At 40.7% G+C, this 16,487-nt stretch overlaps 1 protein-coding gene across 1 annotated transcript in view; it reads left to right on the top strand.

The window, feature by feature from the left end:
- Positions 1-3,364: 3,364 nt before the first annotated feature.
- The window catches only part of PYGO1 (pygopus family PHD finger 1), a 29,056-nt gene continuing 15,933 nt past the window's right edge, over positions 3,365-16,487 (top strand). The window contains exon 1 of the mRNA XM_049613669.1: positions 3,365-3,509. Within this exon, the coding sequence (XP_049469626.1) occupies positions 3,461-3,509 (49 nt within the window). The 5' untranslated portion in view covers positions 3,365-3,460. The remainder of the gene's footprint in view (positions 3,510-16,487) is intronic.

Genomic DNA, 16,487 nt, shown 5'->3' with positions numbered 1-16,487 from the left:
AGTTTAGTACATTCCAGGGCAAGGATGGGTGATGACAGATATGAGTACTTCTCTCTGCAGCATGTGATCATGTTATCATTTTTCTCTTTTTTCTTGATTGCCCTGACATTCCTGGGTTGTTGGTTTTTTTTCCCATTCCCTCTCAATTTCCTTTACAGACTCCTCTATCTCTACCCATCTTTTAAAATGTCACTGTTTTCCTGTATTCTGTCCTTGACTCTCATTTCTCATTAGTCCTAGGTAGTTTATCCATTTTTAGGTAATACTTCCTTCATTTATATCTGCAGCCTAGGCCTGTCCCTGAGCTCTAAAGTCCTTTATGTGATCCAACCTCTAGTCTAGGAGTCAGCAGATTAGTCTCTGGACCAAATTCAGCACACTGCCTGTTTTTATAAATAAAGTTTTATTGTAACACAGCTATACCCACTTGTTTACATATTGCCTATGATTGATTTCCTCCTATAATGGCAGAGTTGAATAGTTGTGACAGAGAACACATGGCCTGAAAAACCTATAATATTTATTATCTGGCCCTCCACAGAAAAAAATTTGCTGACCCTAAAATGTATTTCTACAGAGTTTTAGGCATGACTGAGCATGTATTTTTAACGTTTTTTGTTTGTTTGTTTGTTTTAATTTACTTTTGAGACAGAGAGAGACAGAGCATGAATGGTGGAGGGGCAGAGAGAGAGGGAGACACAGAATCGGAAGCAGGCTCCAGGCTCTGAGCCACCAGCCCAGAGCCCGATGCAGGGCTCGAACTCACGGACCGCGAGATCGTGACCTGAGCTGAAGTCGGACGCTTAACCGACTGAGCCACCCAGGCGCCCCTGAGCATGTATTTTTAAACAGTGGAGTAAGCCCACCAACAATAGATTTACCTGCATCTCTCTGTATGAAAGAGGGAGTAAAGATCGACTCGAATTCATAACCAAGCCTCATGGATAAAGACTACAATAGCAAAGTGAAGGAATATTTTTGTTAGCAATTTTGTCATACTGGAGGCATATGGAATATAATGCACAATTCTCATTGCTGTAGAATCACCAAGAGAGCATCTAAAGACAGATTTCCAGACCTCATTCCCAATAATTCTGACTCAGTAAATCTGGGGAGGGGTTTGGGAATGTGAAATTTCAGAATGCCCTCCAAGTAATTCCAGTATGTAGCAACTAAGTAGTCGGAATTTGGAAGTCAAATTGATGTAAAAATCCATAGCCAAGTAAAATGGTCTTTTTATTTCTGATGAATCATTTTAAAAAAGGCCAATTTGCTTCTCTTGATTTACATACTATTTCTGAGTCTCTAGCTTTAGGGAATTACAATAAAGAATTCAAAATCTCTCAGCAATGATTTTGCTCAACCACTCTCCTTGCACTAAGGTTTATGTAATAAAAATTCTACATTTCCATACTGACTGATATTTCCAAAGCTCATCTCTCAACAAGGTAGAATGTAAGACCCAATTTGCTTTATCATACAACTAACTTAGGCTTTATCACACTGAACAAAACTGTCAATCCCATCATCCTACGGTCACTTCCAGTCTGTCTATTCATGCACGCATTCATTCAACAACAATAAAATTTTGAACACTTGCCAGTCATTGTCAGGTACCAGAGGATACAGTAGTGAAGTGGATAAAATTCCTGTCTGCATGGAGCTTACATTCCAGCTGGGGGGAGGGGATGGTGAGTTTCTCCTTAGATGTGCCTTCTGTACAAAATTTTCCTCAGCCTATCCTAGTTTGGATCTTCTAATTACGAATTTTCCTCAAAACTTACTAGAGAAAGGGTAAATTTTGTCTCCTGCACATACCATATCCTGTCTTTTAAAGCTGAATCTGTGGCGATGGTGCTTGTCCATGATGCAGCTGTTAAGACTATACATTAGCTTCATGTTTACACCTTCTTTCTGAAATTCTTTGTGCAGTTGAGTGACTTTTAGGGGTCTTGTCTCAAAAGGATGAGACTCCTTTTGTTTGCGGTTAGCTCTCATGATTAATGAGTGCTTTTCAGTGATTATGACATCAAAATAAACCCAGTGTCTCACTGACTGAAGATCAAAGCCTGCGCCTACAGATTCTCCTTAGTAGGATAACTGTAAAACCTAACAACGAACAGGGACAACAGTTTTGTAAAAGTCAAAGAACATAACAACTAGATGAGACGTTAGAGATGCAGCCCCACCACCTTTTAAAGATCATACGTCTGAGACTCAGAGAGGTCGCCTAGGTTGCCTCAGGTCACACAGCCCAACCGATGGATGTGGAATCAGTGACCAAATCCAAAGTACAATCACACTAGGACTCCTTCTCCTAAAATGTAACGTCTAAATCAGGTCCAGCCTTCTCTCCGCTCCTACCCACCCTCCTTGGCTGTATGAAATTCCTCAACGCTCTTTCCTGAAGAGTCAAGTCATTAAAACTTGAAGTTGGGGCATTCAACAAACAGGTGTCCAGACCACGGACACGGAGTCGGGGAATGTGGGTCTCCACAAGCCGGCCGAGAAGTCTCCAGCTCCCGCTTATAAAGTTTTCTCGGATCGTACGTTCCTCTTTCAGATCCCTGGCTGCGAGGCCAAGATGCCCGCTGTGGCCTCCGACGAAGTTCGGAAATGCCATTTCCTCGCAGAAGCCCGGCCGGGGCGCGCCGGCCGCAGAGCCGGGCGTCCTCGGGCCTGGCGGGCGACAGGGGAGGCCAGGCGCGGGGCTGGGCGGGGCGGCCCCTCGGCGCGCGACTGCCCGCCCCGGCTGCGAGGACCGCGGGCTCGCGAGTCCCGGCGCGGAGCGAGAGGCGCGCGCGGGCCGTGGGGGCTGGGCCGAGGCGGAGCGCGAGACGGCGGTGGCGGCAGGCGCCGCGGGACCAGGCAGCGGCCCCCGCCCCCCGAAGTCCGTCCCCGCGCGGGGCTGGGGAGCTCAGGGCGGGGAAGCCGCGGGGCCGCGCCACGTCCCTCGCCCGCCCCAGAGCGGGTTTTGCAGGCGTCTCCAGGCTGGGGGCTTTTGTGTCTGCGACTCGGGAGCGGCGAGAGCGCAGACCTCCTCCTCAGAGGGCGCTGTGAGTGAGCCGCCAGGGCCCGGCCGCCCGCCTCCTGCCTCCTCTGTCAGCGGCTCCCGAGGCGGCGGCGGCGGCGAAGAAGAAGGAGTGGGAGGAGGCGGCGGCGGCGCACTCGTCCTCCGCACATGCCGGCCCCGGGCGGGGGGCCGCCCCCAGGCCGCGCTCCCGGCCGCCGCCGCTGAGCCCCGCCAGCCCCCGCACGCCGCCCGGCCGCCCGGAGGCCTCGTCTTCCTCCCAAACTTTGCAAAGTCGGCCAGCGTCCCCGCCGCCCTCGGCCGCGCCTCGGCTCGGAGGCTCGCCTCTCAGCCGCAGCGGCCCCGCGAGGAGGAGGAGGAGCCGCCGCCGCAGCATCAAAGAGACCGAATTCCCGCGGCCTGGGGGGGAGTCATGCTTTGCGGTCTGTAATGTCAGCAGAACAGGAGAAGGATCCCATTTCGCTGAAGAGAGTTCGAGGTAACCAGGAAGGGCGCGGGATTGGGGGGACCGGGGTGAGTGCGGTGCGCGGGGGCCGCGTGCCGGGCCGCTGGGAGGCCACGGGGCTCTGTCCGGGCCTAACTCCGCGCCGCCCGCGTCCCGCCTGCGCCCCGGGGCCGAGGCTGCGGTTCCGGGCGCTCAGCCCCCGCGCCCGCTCGCCCCTAGACACCCGCGCGGAGCCCTCGCCTCCTCGACTTTGTGTTAGGCGGCAGTTGAAGCCGCACTCAGCATCCCTCCGTACCCCGCTCTCCTACCTCAGCTCATTCGCAAGACAGCACAATAGGCACCTCGAAGGGTGAGAAAGAAACCACCCCCTGGCAGAGACCACGGACGATGCCCACCCCCCAAAAAGTAAGTTAGACTGCTCAAGAGTTGACGCTTTGAGGAAGGTGTACCGGGCCTTCGCGTCTCTCCCAGCCCCCCTTCCCACCCTCACAGGCAACAAATATACAGCTTATTTTTCTTGGGTTTAAGAGGAGACACTATATAAATGCAAAAGGCATTTTCTTTATTGGCTTATGGGTAAGAATCGAATCACCTAAAATCAATTTTATACGTGATTGGTTTGCTTCTTCCTTGCACCCTAGTTAGGAAATTTTGTGCTGCCTTACTATCTGAGAGAAATCGGAGGGAACGCTGTACCAGACAAAAGATAATGCGTGTAAGTTCACAGATGCCAAATGCCGGAGGGAAATTTGGGGGATATCCTGCAGCTCTGATTTCCAGCTCAAAATAGGGTTAAGGCTGAAAGTCCCAAAGTTGAAATAGCCCTGTTTGTTCATTAAGCAAATATTTATTGAACACGTACTGTGTGCTACGCTCTGTTCTTGGCACTGGGGTGCAACAGTGAACAAAGCAAAAAGAGTCTTCACCCAGCCGGGGCTCACACACTTGTGGGGTAAACAGATGATAAACAAAAGATAGAGATATAGAATACCACATAGTAAGTGCTCTGTAGAAAAACAAAGCAGGTAAAGTGGTTAGAAAATCCATATGAGGATGGAGAGGTATCAATTATGTGTAAGAGGACTCATGTGGAAGGTGATGTTTGAACCAGGACCCAAAGGAAGTGATAAACCACAGCCATATGGATATGTGTGGCAAGAGCAGTCTCAGCAAAAAGAACAGCAAGTGCAAAGGCCCTGGGTCTGGAATTTGCCTCATGTATTCAAGCAACAGCAAAGAAGTTATGGTAACTGGCAGAGAGTGAGCAAAGGGTGAATAGTATGAGCTGAGCAGAAAGGGTGATAAGAGTGATCTGACTTTTGTTTTCAACAGGTTTCTCTGGCTGCTCTGTGGAGAATAGACTGTAGAGAACAAGGGCTGAAGCAGGGAAGCTAGTTAGGAGGCTATTGTAATAGTCCTTTCATCCAAACAGGTTAAAGTGCTTTATAAATCAGTGCTTTATAAAGTAGTAAGGTAAATTTTGCAGTTGACTTAAGTGATGTAGAGATCAAGAACCACAGTCATTCATCTATGTTTTTGTTCCATGCGACTAGAGATTAAACATCTAGAACTGGATTGTGACACAGTGCCAATGTGGTATCCAAAATACATCACTCGAATATTTAGGTAGAGATTGATTTTCTTAGCCATTTAAGCAAAAATGTAATTTAAAGCAGAATATTGTTTTTAAGGCCTAATAAGCACAATCTTTCATTGAGTGAAGGTTTTCTATTTCAGCTTTCTTTTCTGTTTGTGGTTTTGAGTGGCCAAACACTTTAAGGAATAGACCTTTCTGAGATACAATTATTCCTCTGATATTTTTACCATATTATTTTGCCTTTTATTATAAATGACTTTGGGGTTGAAGGAAAAGAAAGAGGGCTCTCAAGTTTATACCTTTGAACTCAATTATCAGTCTTAATCAAATGTAATTTTAAATAAAATGGATGAGTATTTTATTGTGGGTCAAGAACACAGATCCATCTTTATTTTGTTCCAGCTACTGGTTTTAAGTTTGGTGCCTTAGCTGTTGGGAGTTGGCTCAGGTGTCAGCTCAGGAATATGCTGCGAGTTAAGTACCAGAATAAAAGACAAAGCACTTTTTAAAATAAAAAGTCAATATGAGGAGGGATTTTTACAATAAGTCACTTTGTAGTGACTATAACATTCATTTTAAAAACATTTTTGGATTAATTTATAAAAGGTACCAGAATTTCTACGTGAGCTCTTTTGAAGCCCAGTTCTGCTGAACTTCACTGCCCTGAAACTTTTTGTTGTAATTTATATCCTAAGACTACATGCAGGATGTGGTCTTTGCAGAACATAAACTGTGAGCAGTGCTTCTTAAACTGTTTCCCATCCACTCATGTATACAGACAGACTTTTAAATAGTTACGTATTTATTTCATGGGTATTATAAAAAATACAAGATATAGAACTTCTCATTTAGGATAAGGCTAAGATACATACACCAGAGTTTCAGTTTGAAGAAATTATTAAGAAAATAACATGATAGATGGAACTCAGATGTGGCAAAATTATGACAACATAAATGACTAAGGACTTTACAGTATTATATTCTTTAGACCAAAAGTATCATATCCCCTGGGATGCTTATTAAAAATGTGAGTTTTAGGGGGCGCCTGGGTGGCTCAGTCAGTTGAGCATCCAACTTCAGCTCAGGTCATGATCTCAATGGTCCATGAGTTCGAGCCCTGCATCGGGCTCTGTGCTGACAGCTCGGAGCCTGGAGCCTGCTTCGGATTCTGTGTCTCCTTCTCTCTCTGCACCTCCCCTGCTCACACTCTGTCTCTCTCTCAAAAATAAATGAACATTTAAAAATTTTAATAAAAAAAGTGTAAGTTTTTGGCTCCACAGAATCAGGATTTCAGGGAAATTTTTCTGTATCTTTAACAAGATCCCCTGGTGTTCCTTAGGCCCACTAAGGTTTGAGAATTGCTGTTGTTAGACGTAGATTGAAAAGGTGAATGGACCCGAGGAAGCTGATTTGTGGTCTTTCACACAAATGGTCTTTCACACAAATTTGTGGTCTTTCACACAAATGTGGTCCTGATATTTTAATATTAGATTCAGAATTGCTATTTAGTGGCAAAGTGTCTTACTCCTATTTTTTACCAGTTCTTTCCTTCCCCCAGCCCTCAACCCTTGATTATAAGAAAGATCCCCGAGGAGAGACGCCTAGGTGGCTCAGTTGGTTAAGAGTCTTGATTTTGGCTCAAGTCATCTCACAATTATTGATGGGATTAGGTTCCTGGGATCGAGCCCCAAGTCCTGCTTGGGCTTCTCTCTTTCCCTCTCTCTCTCTCTCTCTCTCTGCCCCTCCCCTGCTTATGCTGCTGGCTCTCTCTCAAAAAATAAATAAACAAACTTTAAGAAAAAAAAAAAAAAAGAGGGGCACCTGGGTGGCTCAGTTGGTTAAGCATCCAACTTAGGCTCAGGTCATGATCTCACAGCTTGTGGGTTTGAGCCCTACGTCAGGCTCTGTGCTGATAGCTCAAAGCCTGGAGCCTGCTTCAGATTCTGTGTCTCCTTCTCTCTCTGTCCCTCCCCTGCTCGTGCTCTCTCACTCTCTCTTTCTCTCTCAAAATAAACATAAAGAAAAAAGATCCATGAAAATAGGTACAATATCTTGGTTATCTTTCTGTTTCTCCCTTCTTTGCTTTCCCTGTAGTAAATACCAAATAAATGAATCAGTGAATACATGAAGTAACTCATATCTTTATGCTTTCTGATTGTCTATAGCTCCTCATAATACTTTACTGCCTTTTTTTCTTAGATTGTTACTTTTAACCAACATTCCCATTATCCAGTGTTCTTAGAACTCTTGGGGGTGGATCTGATCACAACATCCATTCATGTATTCAGCAAATATTTATAGAGCAGTCATAGTGCCAGACAGTGGGAATATTAAGAAGGCATAACACTGTCTTCAGGAAATCTTCAGACCAGGATACTGACAAGTAGTAGTCAGTTACGAATAACATAAGTACTGTGATCATCTACAGGAAATAAGGGAACATATAACCTACCCTTTTTAAGGAAATCAAGGAATGCCTCCTGGAGAAGAGTTCTAAGAAACAGTGAATATTCCCTTGTGGAAGTTATGTAGAAAGAGCAGCAAAGTAGATGGGTGATTAGAAAAAGGTCCAAAAAATCAGCAGTGGTTTTAAGAAGGCACTTTTGAGAGAAAACCACATGTTAAAGTAGTAAAAATTAAGTGATAAAGATGTGACTTAAGGAAGGTGGTAAACAGAAAGACATAGCCAATAGCTTAGAGAGAGAGAAAGTCAAGAGAAAGTGTCTTTTTATTTCCCTTGAAAAAAGGCCCAAGCATATTTGTATACTTAAAGAAGAACCCAATGTAAAGGGAGAGAGAAGAAGCTGAAAGACAGCAGAAGAGAGGGCAATTCATTAATAAAGCATTCAGTACATGTTTTTAAATATGTATCATGTGCTAGGCACTCAATGTGGGAAGCTGGGATGAGACAGACAAGACTTCCTTCTCATAAGTCAGGTCTCTGCAGGTGAGAGAAGGGGAATAACATCAGGATTTGAAATAAAGAGTCTTACAGAAAAAAAAAGAATGAAGACAAATTTAGAGATGAAGAAGGAAGTTAAGGCATTCATTCCAGATAAAATGTTTTTAACCTGAGTTAGCAGTGACATTGGAGAGGTTAGAATGTGTTTTAGGCTGGGATAATAGCACAGAAATGTCATGAAAGTACAAAAGTAGACTTTACTAAAAAAATGTTGAGTGAATATATGGAGGGTTTGGGTTATGATTGGAGAAGAAACATAACTTATGTACTCACAAAATGGAAGGGAAGAGCCAATGAAAGTCTAAAAGAAAGATTTTGGGGGGATTTTGTTGTTTTGTTTTTTTAATTGGTACATATAAGGGCCACGCAGATTATCAGGAAAGTGAGTATGCCCCCGGGATGTTTCAGTGTACACAGTGGATATACATGGTTTGGAACTGAGGGAAGTGGTCTGAGCCAGAAATAGAGATCTGGAAGTTATCAGTAAACAAGTGAATACTAATTGATGCCTTGGGAATAGATAGCTCACCCGAGAGAGTAAAAAGAGAGAAGAGAAAAGCACTGAGGAAAGCAACTTGGGGAATGCTAATATTTAGGAGACAAAAGGGAAAAAAGGACCCTGAAAAGCAGAATGTGAAGGAGTAGCCTGAGAGGTAGAAGAGAAAAACAGTAAAGATAATATAAAAGGAGTGGATTTATGAGAGGGAGATAAATGAATTTTGTTTTTAACATGTTGATTGAAAGGTATCTATCTGTGAGATGTCCAGTATGCTCTTTCTCCCGCATTCCCTATCTTGGTGAACATCATTTATTCAGTAACCCATCTTCCACTCCCACCCAGCACTGTCCCAAAGTCCTAGAATATCTGTGTCCTTATTGTGTTTTGAATCCACCATCTCTTTGACCTTTCCACAACCACTCCTTTAGTTCAGATTTTCTCTCTTTGATTATTATCATAGCAGCTCTCACTGGTTTCCTGGCCTCCTGTTTTGTCCCTCTAAATCCATTTTCCACATCACCACTGGTGATAAATAACTACTATCTATTGAGTACTTACCAAGCAGTTTGTTAACTGGTTTAAATTGATCATCTTACTTAATCCTCTCAATAACCCTTTGAGTTAGATGTTATCATCATTCATAGTTGAGGAACTGATGCTTAGAGAGGTTAAGTAACACGTGATTAAGTAACACATTCAAATTTACCCAGCTAGTAAGTGGCAAAACTAGAGCTGACCTCCAGGGCTAAAAGTCTTACCCACTGTGTTCCATTGCCATAGTGCTCCAAAACACAATTCATGTTACTCTTTTTGTAAAATTATTAATTTTTTTAATGTTTATTTATTTTTGAGACAGAGACAGAGTGTGAGTAGGGGAGGAGCAAAGAGATAGGGAGACACAGAATCTGAAACAGGCTCCAGGCTCTTAGCTGTCAGCACAGAGCCCGATGCGGGGCTCAAACCCACAAACCACAAGATGTTAGACTCAACAGACTGAGCCACGCAGGCGCTCCTGTAAAATTCTTTAGTGGTTCCCCATTGTCTCTGGATAAAAATCCAGCCTTCTTGTATTGACCCTTTTTTATTTGGTCCAGGCCTACCCCTTAATTCTCCAACCTTCATATTCCATGAAATGCTCTCCTGTGCTCCAGGTCTGTAGATGTTGCAATGGTTTCTTTTGCCTTTAAAACTTTCTTTGCACATTCTGTTCCTTCTGCTAGGCTTGCCCACTCTTTTTCCCACCTTTCATAGAATACTCATCCTCAAGGCATCAGCTCTGTTGAAAACTCCTGGATGGGGGCGCCTGGGTGGCTCAGTTGGTTAAGCATCCGACTTCAGCTCAGGTCATGATCTCACAGTCTGTGAGTTCGAGCCCTGGGTCAGGCTCTGTGCTGACAGCTCAGAGCCTGTAGCCTGCTTCAAATTCTGTGTCTCCCTCTCTCTCTGCCCCTTCCCCGCTCATGCTCTGTCTCTCTCTGTCTCAAAAATAAATTTAAAAAAACATTAAAAAAATTAAAAAAAAAAAAAAAGAAAATTCCCAGGATGTCTTTCCTGATACTCCTCCTTCAGTCATTATTATATGGGACTTCCTTATGTTCCTTCAACATCCTGTGCTCATCTGTATCATAGTGTTTATCTCATTACATTTAGTTCCAAAAAAAGGAAGAAAAATTGTTTCTTCTAGATTATGGGATCCTTATAGAGAGCAATTACTGTTTTTATTTCTACACTTAAATAAACTCAACAGATGTTTCTGAAATCTAATTTGATAAATGTTAACAAAGAGGTTTCAGTAAATTCAGGTAATTTAGTCTTCCTAGTTTGCTTTCCCCAGAGGTGTGGAGGAGTTACCTCTTGGGAAGATAAATAATTCTCTCTTTAACACTCTTATTCCAGGCAACTCAAGGGGTCTAAGTCATCTTTACCTTCAAGGTATCCTAATGCATTGTCAAGAGTGATTTTGGGTCTCCTTTCCTATTCCCAGTCTCCATAGACATGCTAATAGCAATATTGAGAATTAGTACAGCATTTGTCTCTGACTGCTGGGTGTCTTATCCCATTTCTCCTGTTTACTAACTGTGTGGTCCTTGGCAAGTTATTTAAACTCTGTGCATCAGTTTCCTGTAAAATGAGGATAACACTGGTTACAGAGTTATTTAAAGGATTTAAATACAGAGTTGTTTAAAGGATTAAATGTGTTAATATACATAAAGCACTTTAAACCTTGCCTGGTTCACTTTATCTGTTTACTTTTAAAATCAGAACTAGAATATACATTCTAAAATATACATTCTAAAATATAAGTAATGTGATCAGCATTCACTTTTAGGTATATTTAATCAATAAGTAAAAGACTGACAGCATATTTTTTCTTGTTTTGATTGGGAGTGGGTATGAACTCAACAGAAATGAAGGTTCTCTCCCTTTACAGGGAAGACTGAACCAAAAGAAAAATTAAAAAAGCAGAAACCCTTCAGATTTTATAATTTTGCCAAAAAGGACATATACAAACTGTTTATTACATGATTTTTTATGAATATTTGCATTTTTGTTCTCCATTTTTCCTGAATTTTTTAATTTAAAAATTTGGTTCACTTTCTTAATAAAATAAGTTTATTATTAGCGGCATTATTGTAGAGTCAGCTTTGTACACAAATGCCATTTACCCACCCTCCTAAGCTTTACATTTGTTAGCAACTTTAGAACTCATGCACCTCAGCAATAAAAAGATCATTAGTTTGGGGAGAACAGTTGGTACTAGAACCACAAATATTTAAAATCTTAAATCACAGATATTGAGGGTTTTCAGAATTTAATATTTATTACATGCTCAGGTTAATCTAGGATCTGGGCATCACAAAGGGTATAATGGTACTTTCATTCCAGTCATATAAGGCTATTTCACCAAATGCATGAGAAAGTCTTATAATACTATTTTCACATCTTAATTCCTAATATTGTCATTCCATGGTAGAGACTAGTATTACAGAAGTACATGTTGCAGGTGAAGGTAAAGCTGTTAGCTGAGATGTTCACATCCATAGTAAATGATAGAATAAACTGACATTACATCCCAGACTTCTTTGCTGTTATGAAAAACTGATATTGTCCACTGAATGTGTTGATAATGCTGGATATTAGATATTTTGATAGGATGTTAAATACTGTAGAAATTGAAGTGAGCTTATGGTATAGTTTAGTCTAAAGGAAAGCAAAATGGGGGCACCTCGGTGGCTCAGTTGGTTAAGTGTCTGACTCTTAGTTTCTCTTCAGATCATGATCTCATGGTTCATGGGTTCAAGCCCCTAATCAGGCTCCATGTTGATGGTCTGGAGCCTGCTTGGGATTCTCTCTCTCTTTTTTTCCCTGACCCTCCCCTGCTCTCTCTCTCTCTCTCAAAAATAAATAAACTTAAAAAAATAAAGGAAAGCAAAATGAAAACTAGTATTTGAGGGTCCCCATGTGCCAGGCATTGTGTTAAGCACTGCCTTAGTTCAAGCTGCTGTAACAGAATACCATAGACTGAGTGGCTTATAAACAATAGCAATTTATTTGGCACAATTCTGGAGGCTAGAAAGTCCAAGATCAACGTGCCAGCAGATTCTGTATCTGGTGAGGGCCTATTTCCTGGGCAGTCTTCTCATTGTGTTATAACATGTAAGGACCAAAGGAGCTCTTTCAGGTCTATTTCATAAGGACATTAATTCCATTCATCCTAGAGGGCAGAGGTTCTGCCCTCATGACCTAATCACCTTCCAAAGGCCCCACCACCAAGTACCATCAAAGTGGGGATTAGGATTTCAACATGTAAATTTTGGGAAGGACAGACTTGGTTTGTGTCATTTAATCAGCATAGTATATGTACTTAAACCAATATACACATATATTAGAATGCATTCTTATTTGAACTACTCTTGAAACAAATCTGTTTTTGAAGGAAAAAATTATAAAATACGTAAAAAACATTTTTGAAGTATAGTTGGCAACAGTGTTAGATTAGTTTCAGGTGTACAGCATAGTAATTTGACAGCTGTACACATTATACTGTGTTCACCACAAGTGTAGCTACCTTCTGTCACCATACAATGCTATTACGATATTTTTTCTTGTATTCCCTATGCTGTAACTTCATCCCCCTTATTCATTCCATAACTAGAAGCCTGTATCTCCCACTCCCATTCATCCACTTTTCCTTTCCCCCATCCCCCTCCCTTCTGCCAACCACTAGGTCTCTGTATTTGTGGGCCTGTTTCTGCTTTTATTGTTTGTTTTCTTAAATTCCACATACAAATGAAATCACGTGGTATTTGCCTTTTTCTGTCAGGCTGATGTCACTTAGCATAAAGCCCTCTAGGTCCATTGAAATAATGTGGTTATTTGCCTTTTTCTGTCTGGCTTATTTCATTTAGCATAAAGCCGTCTAGGTCCATATGTGCTGTCCTAAATGGCAAGCTCTCATTCTTTTTTATTGCTGAGTAATATTCCACTGTGTGTGCACATGTGTGTTTGTATCCCATCTTCTTTATCCGTTCCTCCAGCATTAGACACTTACGTTGCTTCCATATCTTGGTAAATAATGCTGCAATAAACCTAAGGGTGCATATATCTTTTAGAATTAGTGGTGTTTGTTTTCTTTGAGTAAATACTCAGTAGTGGAATTACTGGATCCTGTGGTATTTCTATTTTTAAATATTTGAGAAACCTCCATAGTGTTTTCCACAGTGGCTGCACCAATTTGCACATAAACTAGCAGGGCCCAAGAGTTCTTTTTTCTCCACATCCTCACTGGCACTTATTATTTCTTGTCTCTTTGATATTAACCATTCTGACCAGTGTAAGGTGATACCTCATTGTGGTTTTGATTTGCAGTTTTCTGATTATTAGTGATGTAGAGCATCTTTTCATGGTCTGTTGGCCGTCTGTATGTCTCCTCTGAAAAAACATTTTTGTATTCTGCCCATTTTTTAATTGGGTTATTTGGTTTAATAGTGTTGAGTTGTATAAGTGTTCTATATATTTTAGATATTGAACCCTTATGAGATAAATCATTATATATATCTTCTCCCATTCAGCAGGTTTTCTTTTCCTTTTGTTGATGGTTTCCTGCACTGTGCAAAAGCTTTTTTTGTGTGTTAAGTCCCAATAGTTTATTCTCGCTTTTGTTTCCCTTGCTTTAGGAGACATATCTAGAAAAATGTTGCTGTGGCTGCAGAGAAATTGCTGCCTATTTTCTTTTAGGAGTTTTGTAGGTTTAGGTCTCACATTTAGGTCTTTAATCCATTTTAAGTTTGTTTTTGTGTATAGTGTGAGAAAGTGGTCCCATTTCATTATTTTTCATGTAGCTGTGCAGTTTTCCCAGCCCTATTTATTGAAGAGTCTATCGTTTTGCCATTATGTATTCTTATGTCCTGTGTAGATTAATTGGCCATATTAGCATGGGTTTATTTCTAGGCTTTCTATTTTGTTCTTTTGATCTATGTGTCTATTTTGGTGCCAGTACCATATTGTTTTTATTACTACAGCTATTGTGGTTTAGCTTGAAATCTGGGATTATGATACCTCCAGCTTTGTTCTTACTCAAGATTGCTCAGCTCTTTGGGGTCTTTTGTGATTCCATACAAACTTTGGAATTATTCTAGTTCTCTGAAAAATGCTATTGGCATTTGATAGGGATTGCATTGAATCTGTTGATGGCTTTGGGCAGTATGGACATTGTAACAATGTTAAGCCTTCATTCCATGAACATGGAGTATCTTTCCAATTGTTTGTGTCATCTTCAATTTTTTTCAACAGTGTTTTCATAGTTTGCAGAGTAAAGGTCTTTCACCTCCTTGATTAAATCTACTCCTGGTGTTTTACTCTTTTTGGTATAATTATAAATGGAATTGTTTTCTTCATTTCTCTTTCTGCTAAGTTGTTACTAGTTTATAGGAACACAACTGATTTCTGAGTGTTAATTTTGTATCCTGCAACTTTACTGAATTCATCTATTACTTCTAATAGTTTTTTGGTGGAGTCTTTCAAGGTTTTCTATGTATAGTATCACATGTTTTCTGCAAATAGTGATGTTGTAACTTCTTCCTTACCAGTTTGGATTCCTTTTATGTCTTTTTCTTGTCTGGCTGCTATGGCTGGGACGTCCAGTACAATGGTGAATAAAAGCACTGGGCATGGACATCCCTGTCTTTTTCCTGATCTTAGAGGAAAAGCTCTGTTTTTCACCTTTGAGTATGATGTTAGCTTTGGGTTTGTTATGTGTGGTCTTTATTATTTTGAGGTATGTTCCCTCTAAACCCACTTTGTTGAAGGTTTTTATCATGAACAAATGTTGAATTTTGTCAAATGTTGTTTCCGCATCTGTTGAGATGATCATGTGGTTTTTACCCTTCGTTTTGTTAGTGTGGTGTATCATGTTGATTGCTTTGCAGATGTTGAACCATCTTTGCATCCCCAGAACAAATCCCAGTTGATGGTGGTAAGTGATCCTTTTAATGTATTTGAATGCAGTTTACTAATACTTTGCATCTGTGTTCATTGGTGATATCGGTCTGCAGTTGTTTCTTGGTTTCTTTAGTAGTGTGTTTGGTGTTGGTGTCAGGATGATGCTGGATTTTTAGAATGTATTTGGAAACTATCCTTCTATTTTTTGGAATAGTGTGAGGAGAATAGGTGTTAACTCTTCTGTAAGTATGTGGTCGAATTCATCTGTGAATTCATCTGGTCCTGGTCTTTGTGTTTTGGGAGTTTTTTGATTACCAATTCAATTTCATTGTTAATAATTGGTATGTGTTCAGATTTTCTGTTTCTTTTGATTCAGTTTTGGAAGATTGGAAGTTTCTGGAAATATCTATTTCTTCTAGGTTGTCCAGCTTGTTGGCATATAATTTTTTGTAGTAGTCTCTTATAATTCCTTATATTTCTGTGGTATTGGTTGTTACTTCTCCTCTTTCGTTTCTGATTTTGTTTATTTGGATGTTCTCTTTTTTGTTTGTTTGTTTTTGGGGTTTTTTTTGGTTTTTTTTTTAGTTTTGTTTTTGATGAGTCTAGCTAAAGTTTTGTAAGCTTTATGTTTTCAGAGCCAGCTCTAGGTTTCATTGATCTTTCCTTTTGGCCTCCATTTCATCTTTATTTCCATTCTGATCTTTATTACTTCATTCCTTGTACTAAGTTTGGGATTTGTTTGTTCTTTTTAGTCTCTTTGGTTATAAGGTTAGATTGTTTATTTGAGATTTTCCTTATTTCTTGAGGTACGCCTGTATCCATATAAATTTCTTTTCTTAGAACTGCTCTTGCTGTGTCCCCAGGATTTTGGATCATTATGTTTTCATTTCCATTGGGCTCCATGTATTTTTTATTTCCTCTTTGATTTCTTCATTGACCCATTAGTTGTTTAGTAGCATGTTGTTTAGCTGCCACATGTTTGTGCTTTTTCCAGTTTTTTTTTCCTTGTAATTGATACCTAGTTTCATACTGTCGTTGAAAATGATACTTGATATGATTTCAGTCTTCTTAAATTTATTGAGACTTATTTTGTGGCCTAATATGTGACCTATTCTTGTGAATGTTCCCTGTACCCTGAAAAGAATGTGTGTTCTGTTATTTTGGATGGAATGTTTTGTATATATCTTTAAGTCCATCTGGTCTAATGTATTGTTCAAAGACACTGTTTCCTTATTAATTTTCTGCCTTGATGATCTATCCATTGATACAAGTGGGGTATTAAAGTCCCCTACTATTATTATATTACTGTCAGTTTATCCCTTTTAATATTTGTCTTATTTAGGTGCTCTAATATTGGGTGCATAGATATTTGCAGTTATCATTTATCATTATGCAATTTATCATTAGTCCTTTGTCATTATGTAATGCCCCTCTTTGTTCTTTGTTACAGTCTTTGTTTTAAAGTCTGTTTTTTGTTTATTTGTTTTGCTTTCATTTGCTTGGAATATTAAT

This window comes from Panthera uncia, assembly GCF_023721935.1.
Source record: "Panthera uncia isolate 11264 chromosome B3 unlocalized genomic scaffold, Puncia_PCG_1.0 HiC_scaffold_1, whole genome shotgun sequence".
Lineage (NCBI taxonomy): Eukaryota > Metazoa > Chordata > Mammalia > Carnivora > Felidae > Panthera > Panthera uncia.
Note: the sequence above shows the minus strand (reverse complement) of the source record. Positions and strands in the feature narration are given on the sequence as shown.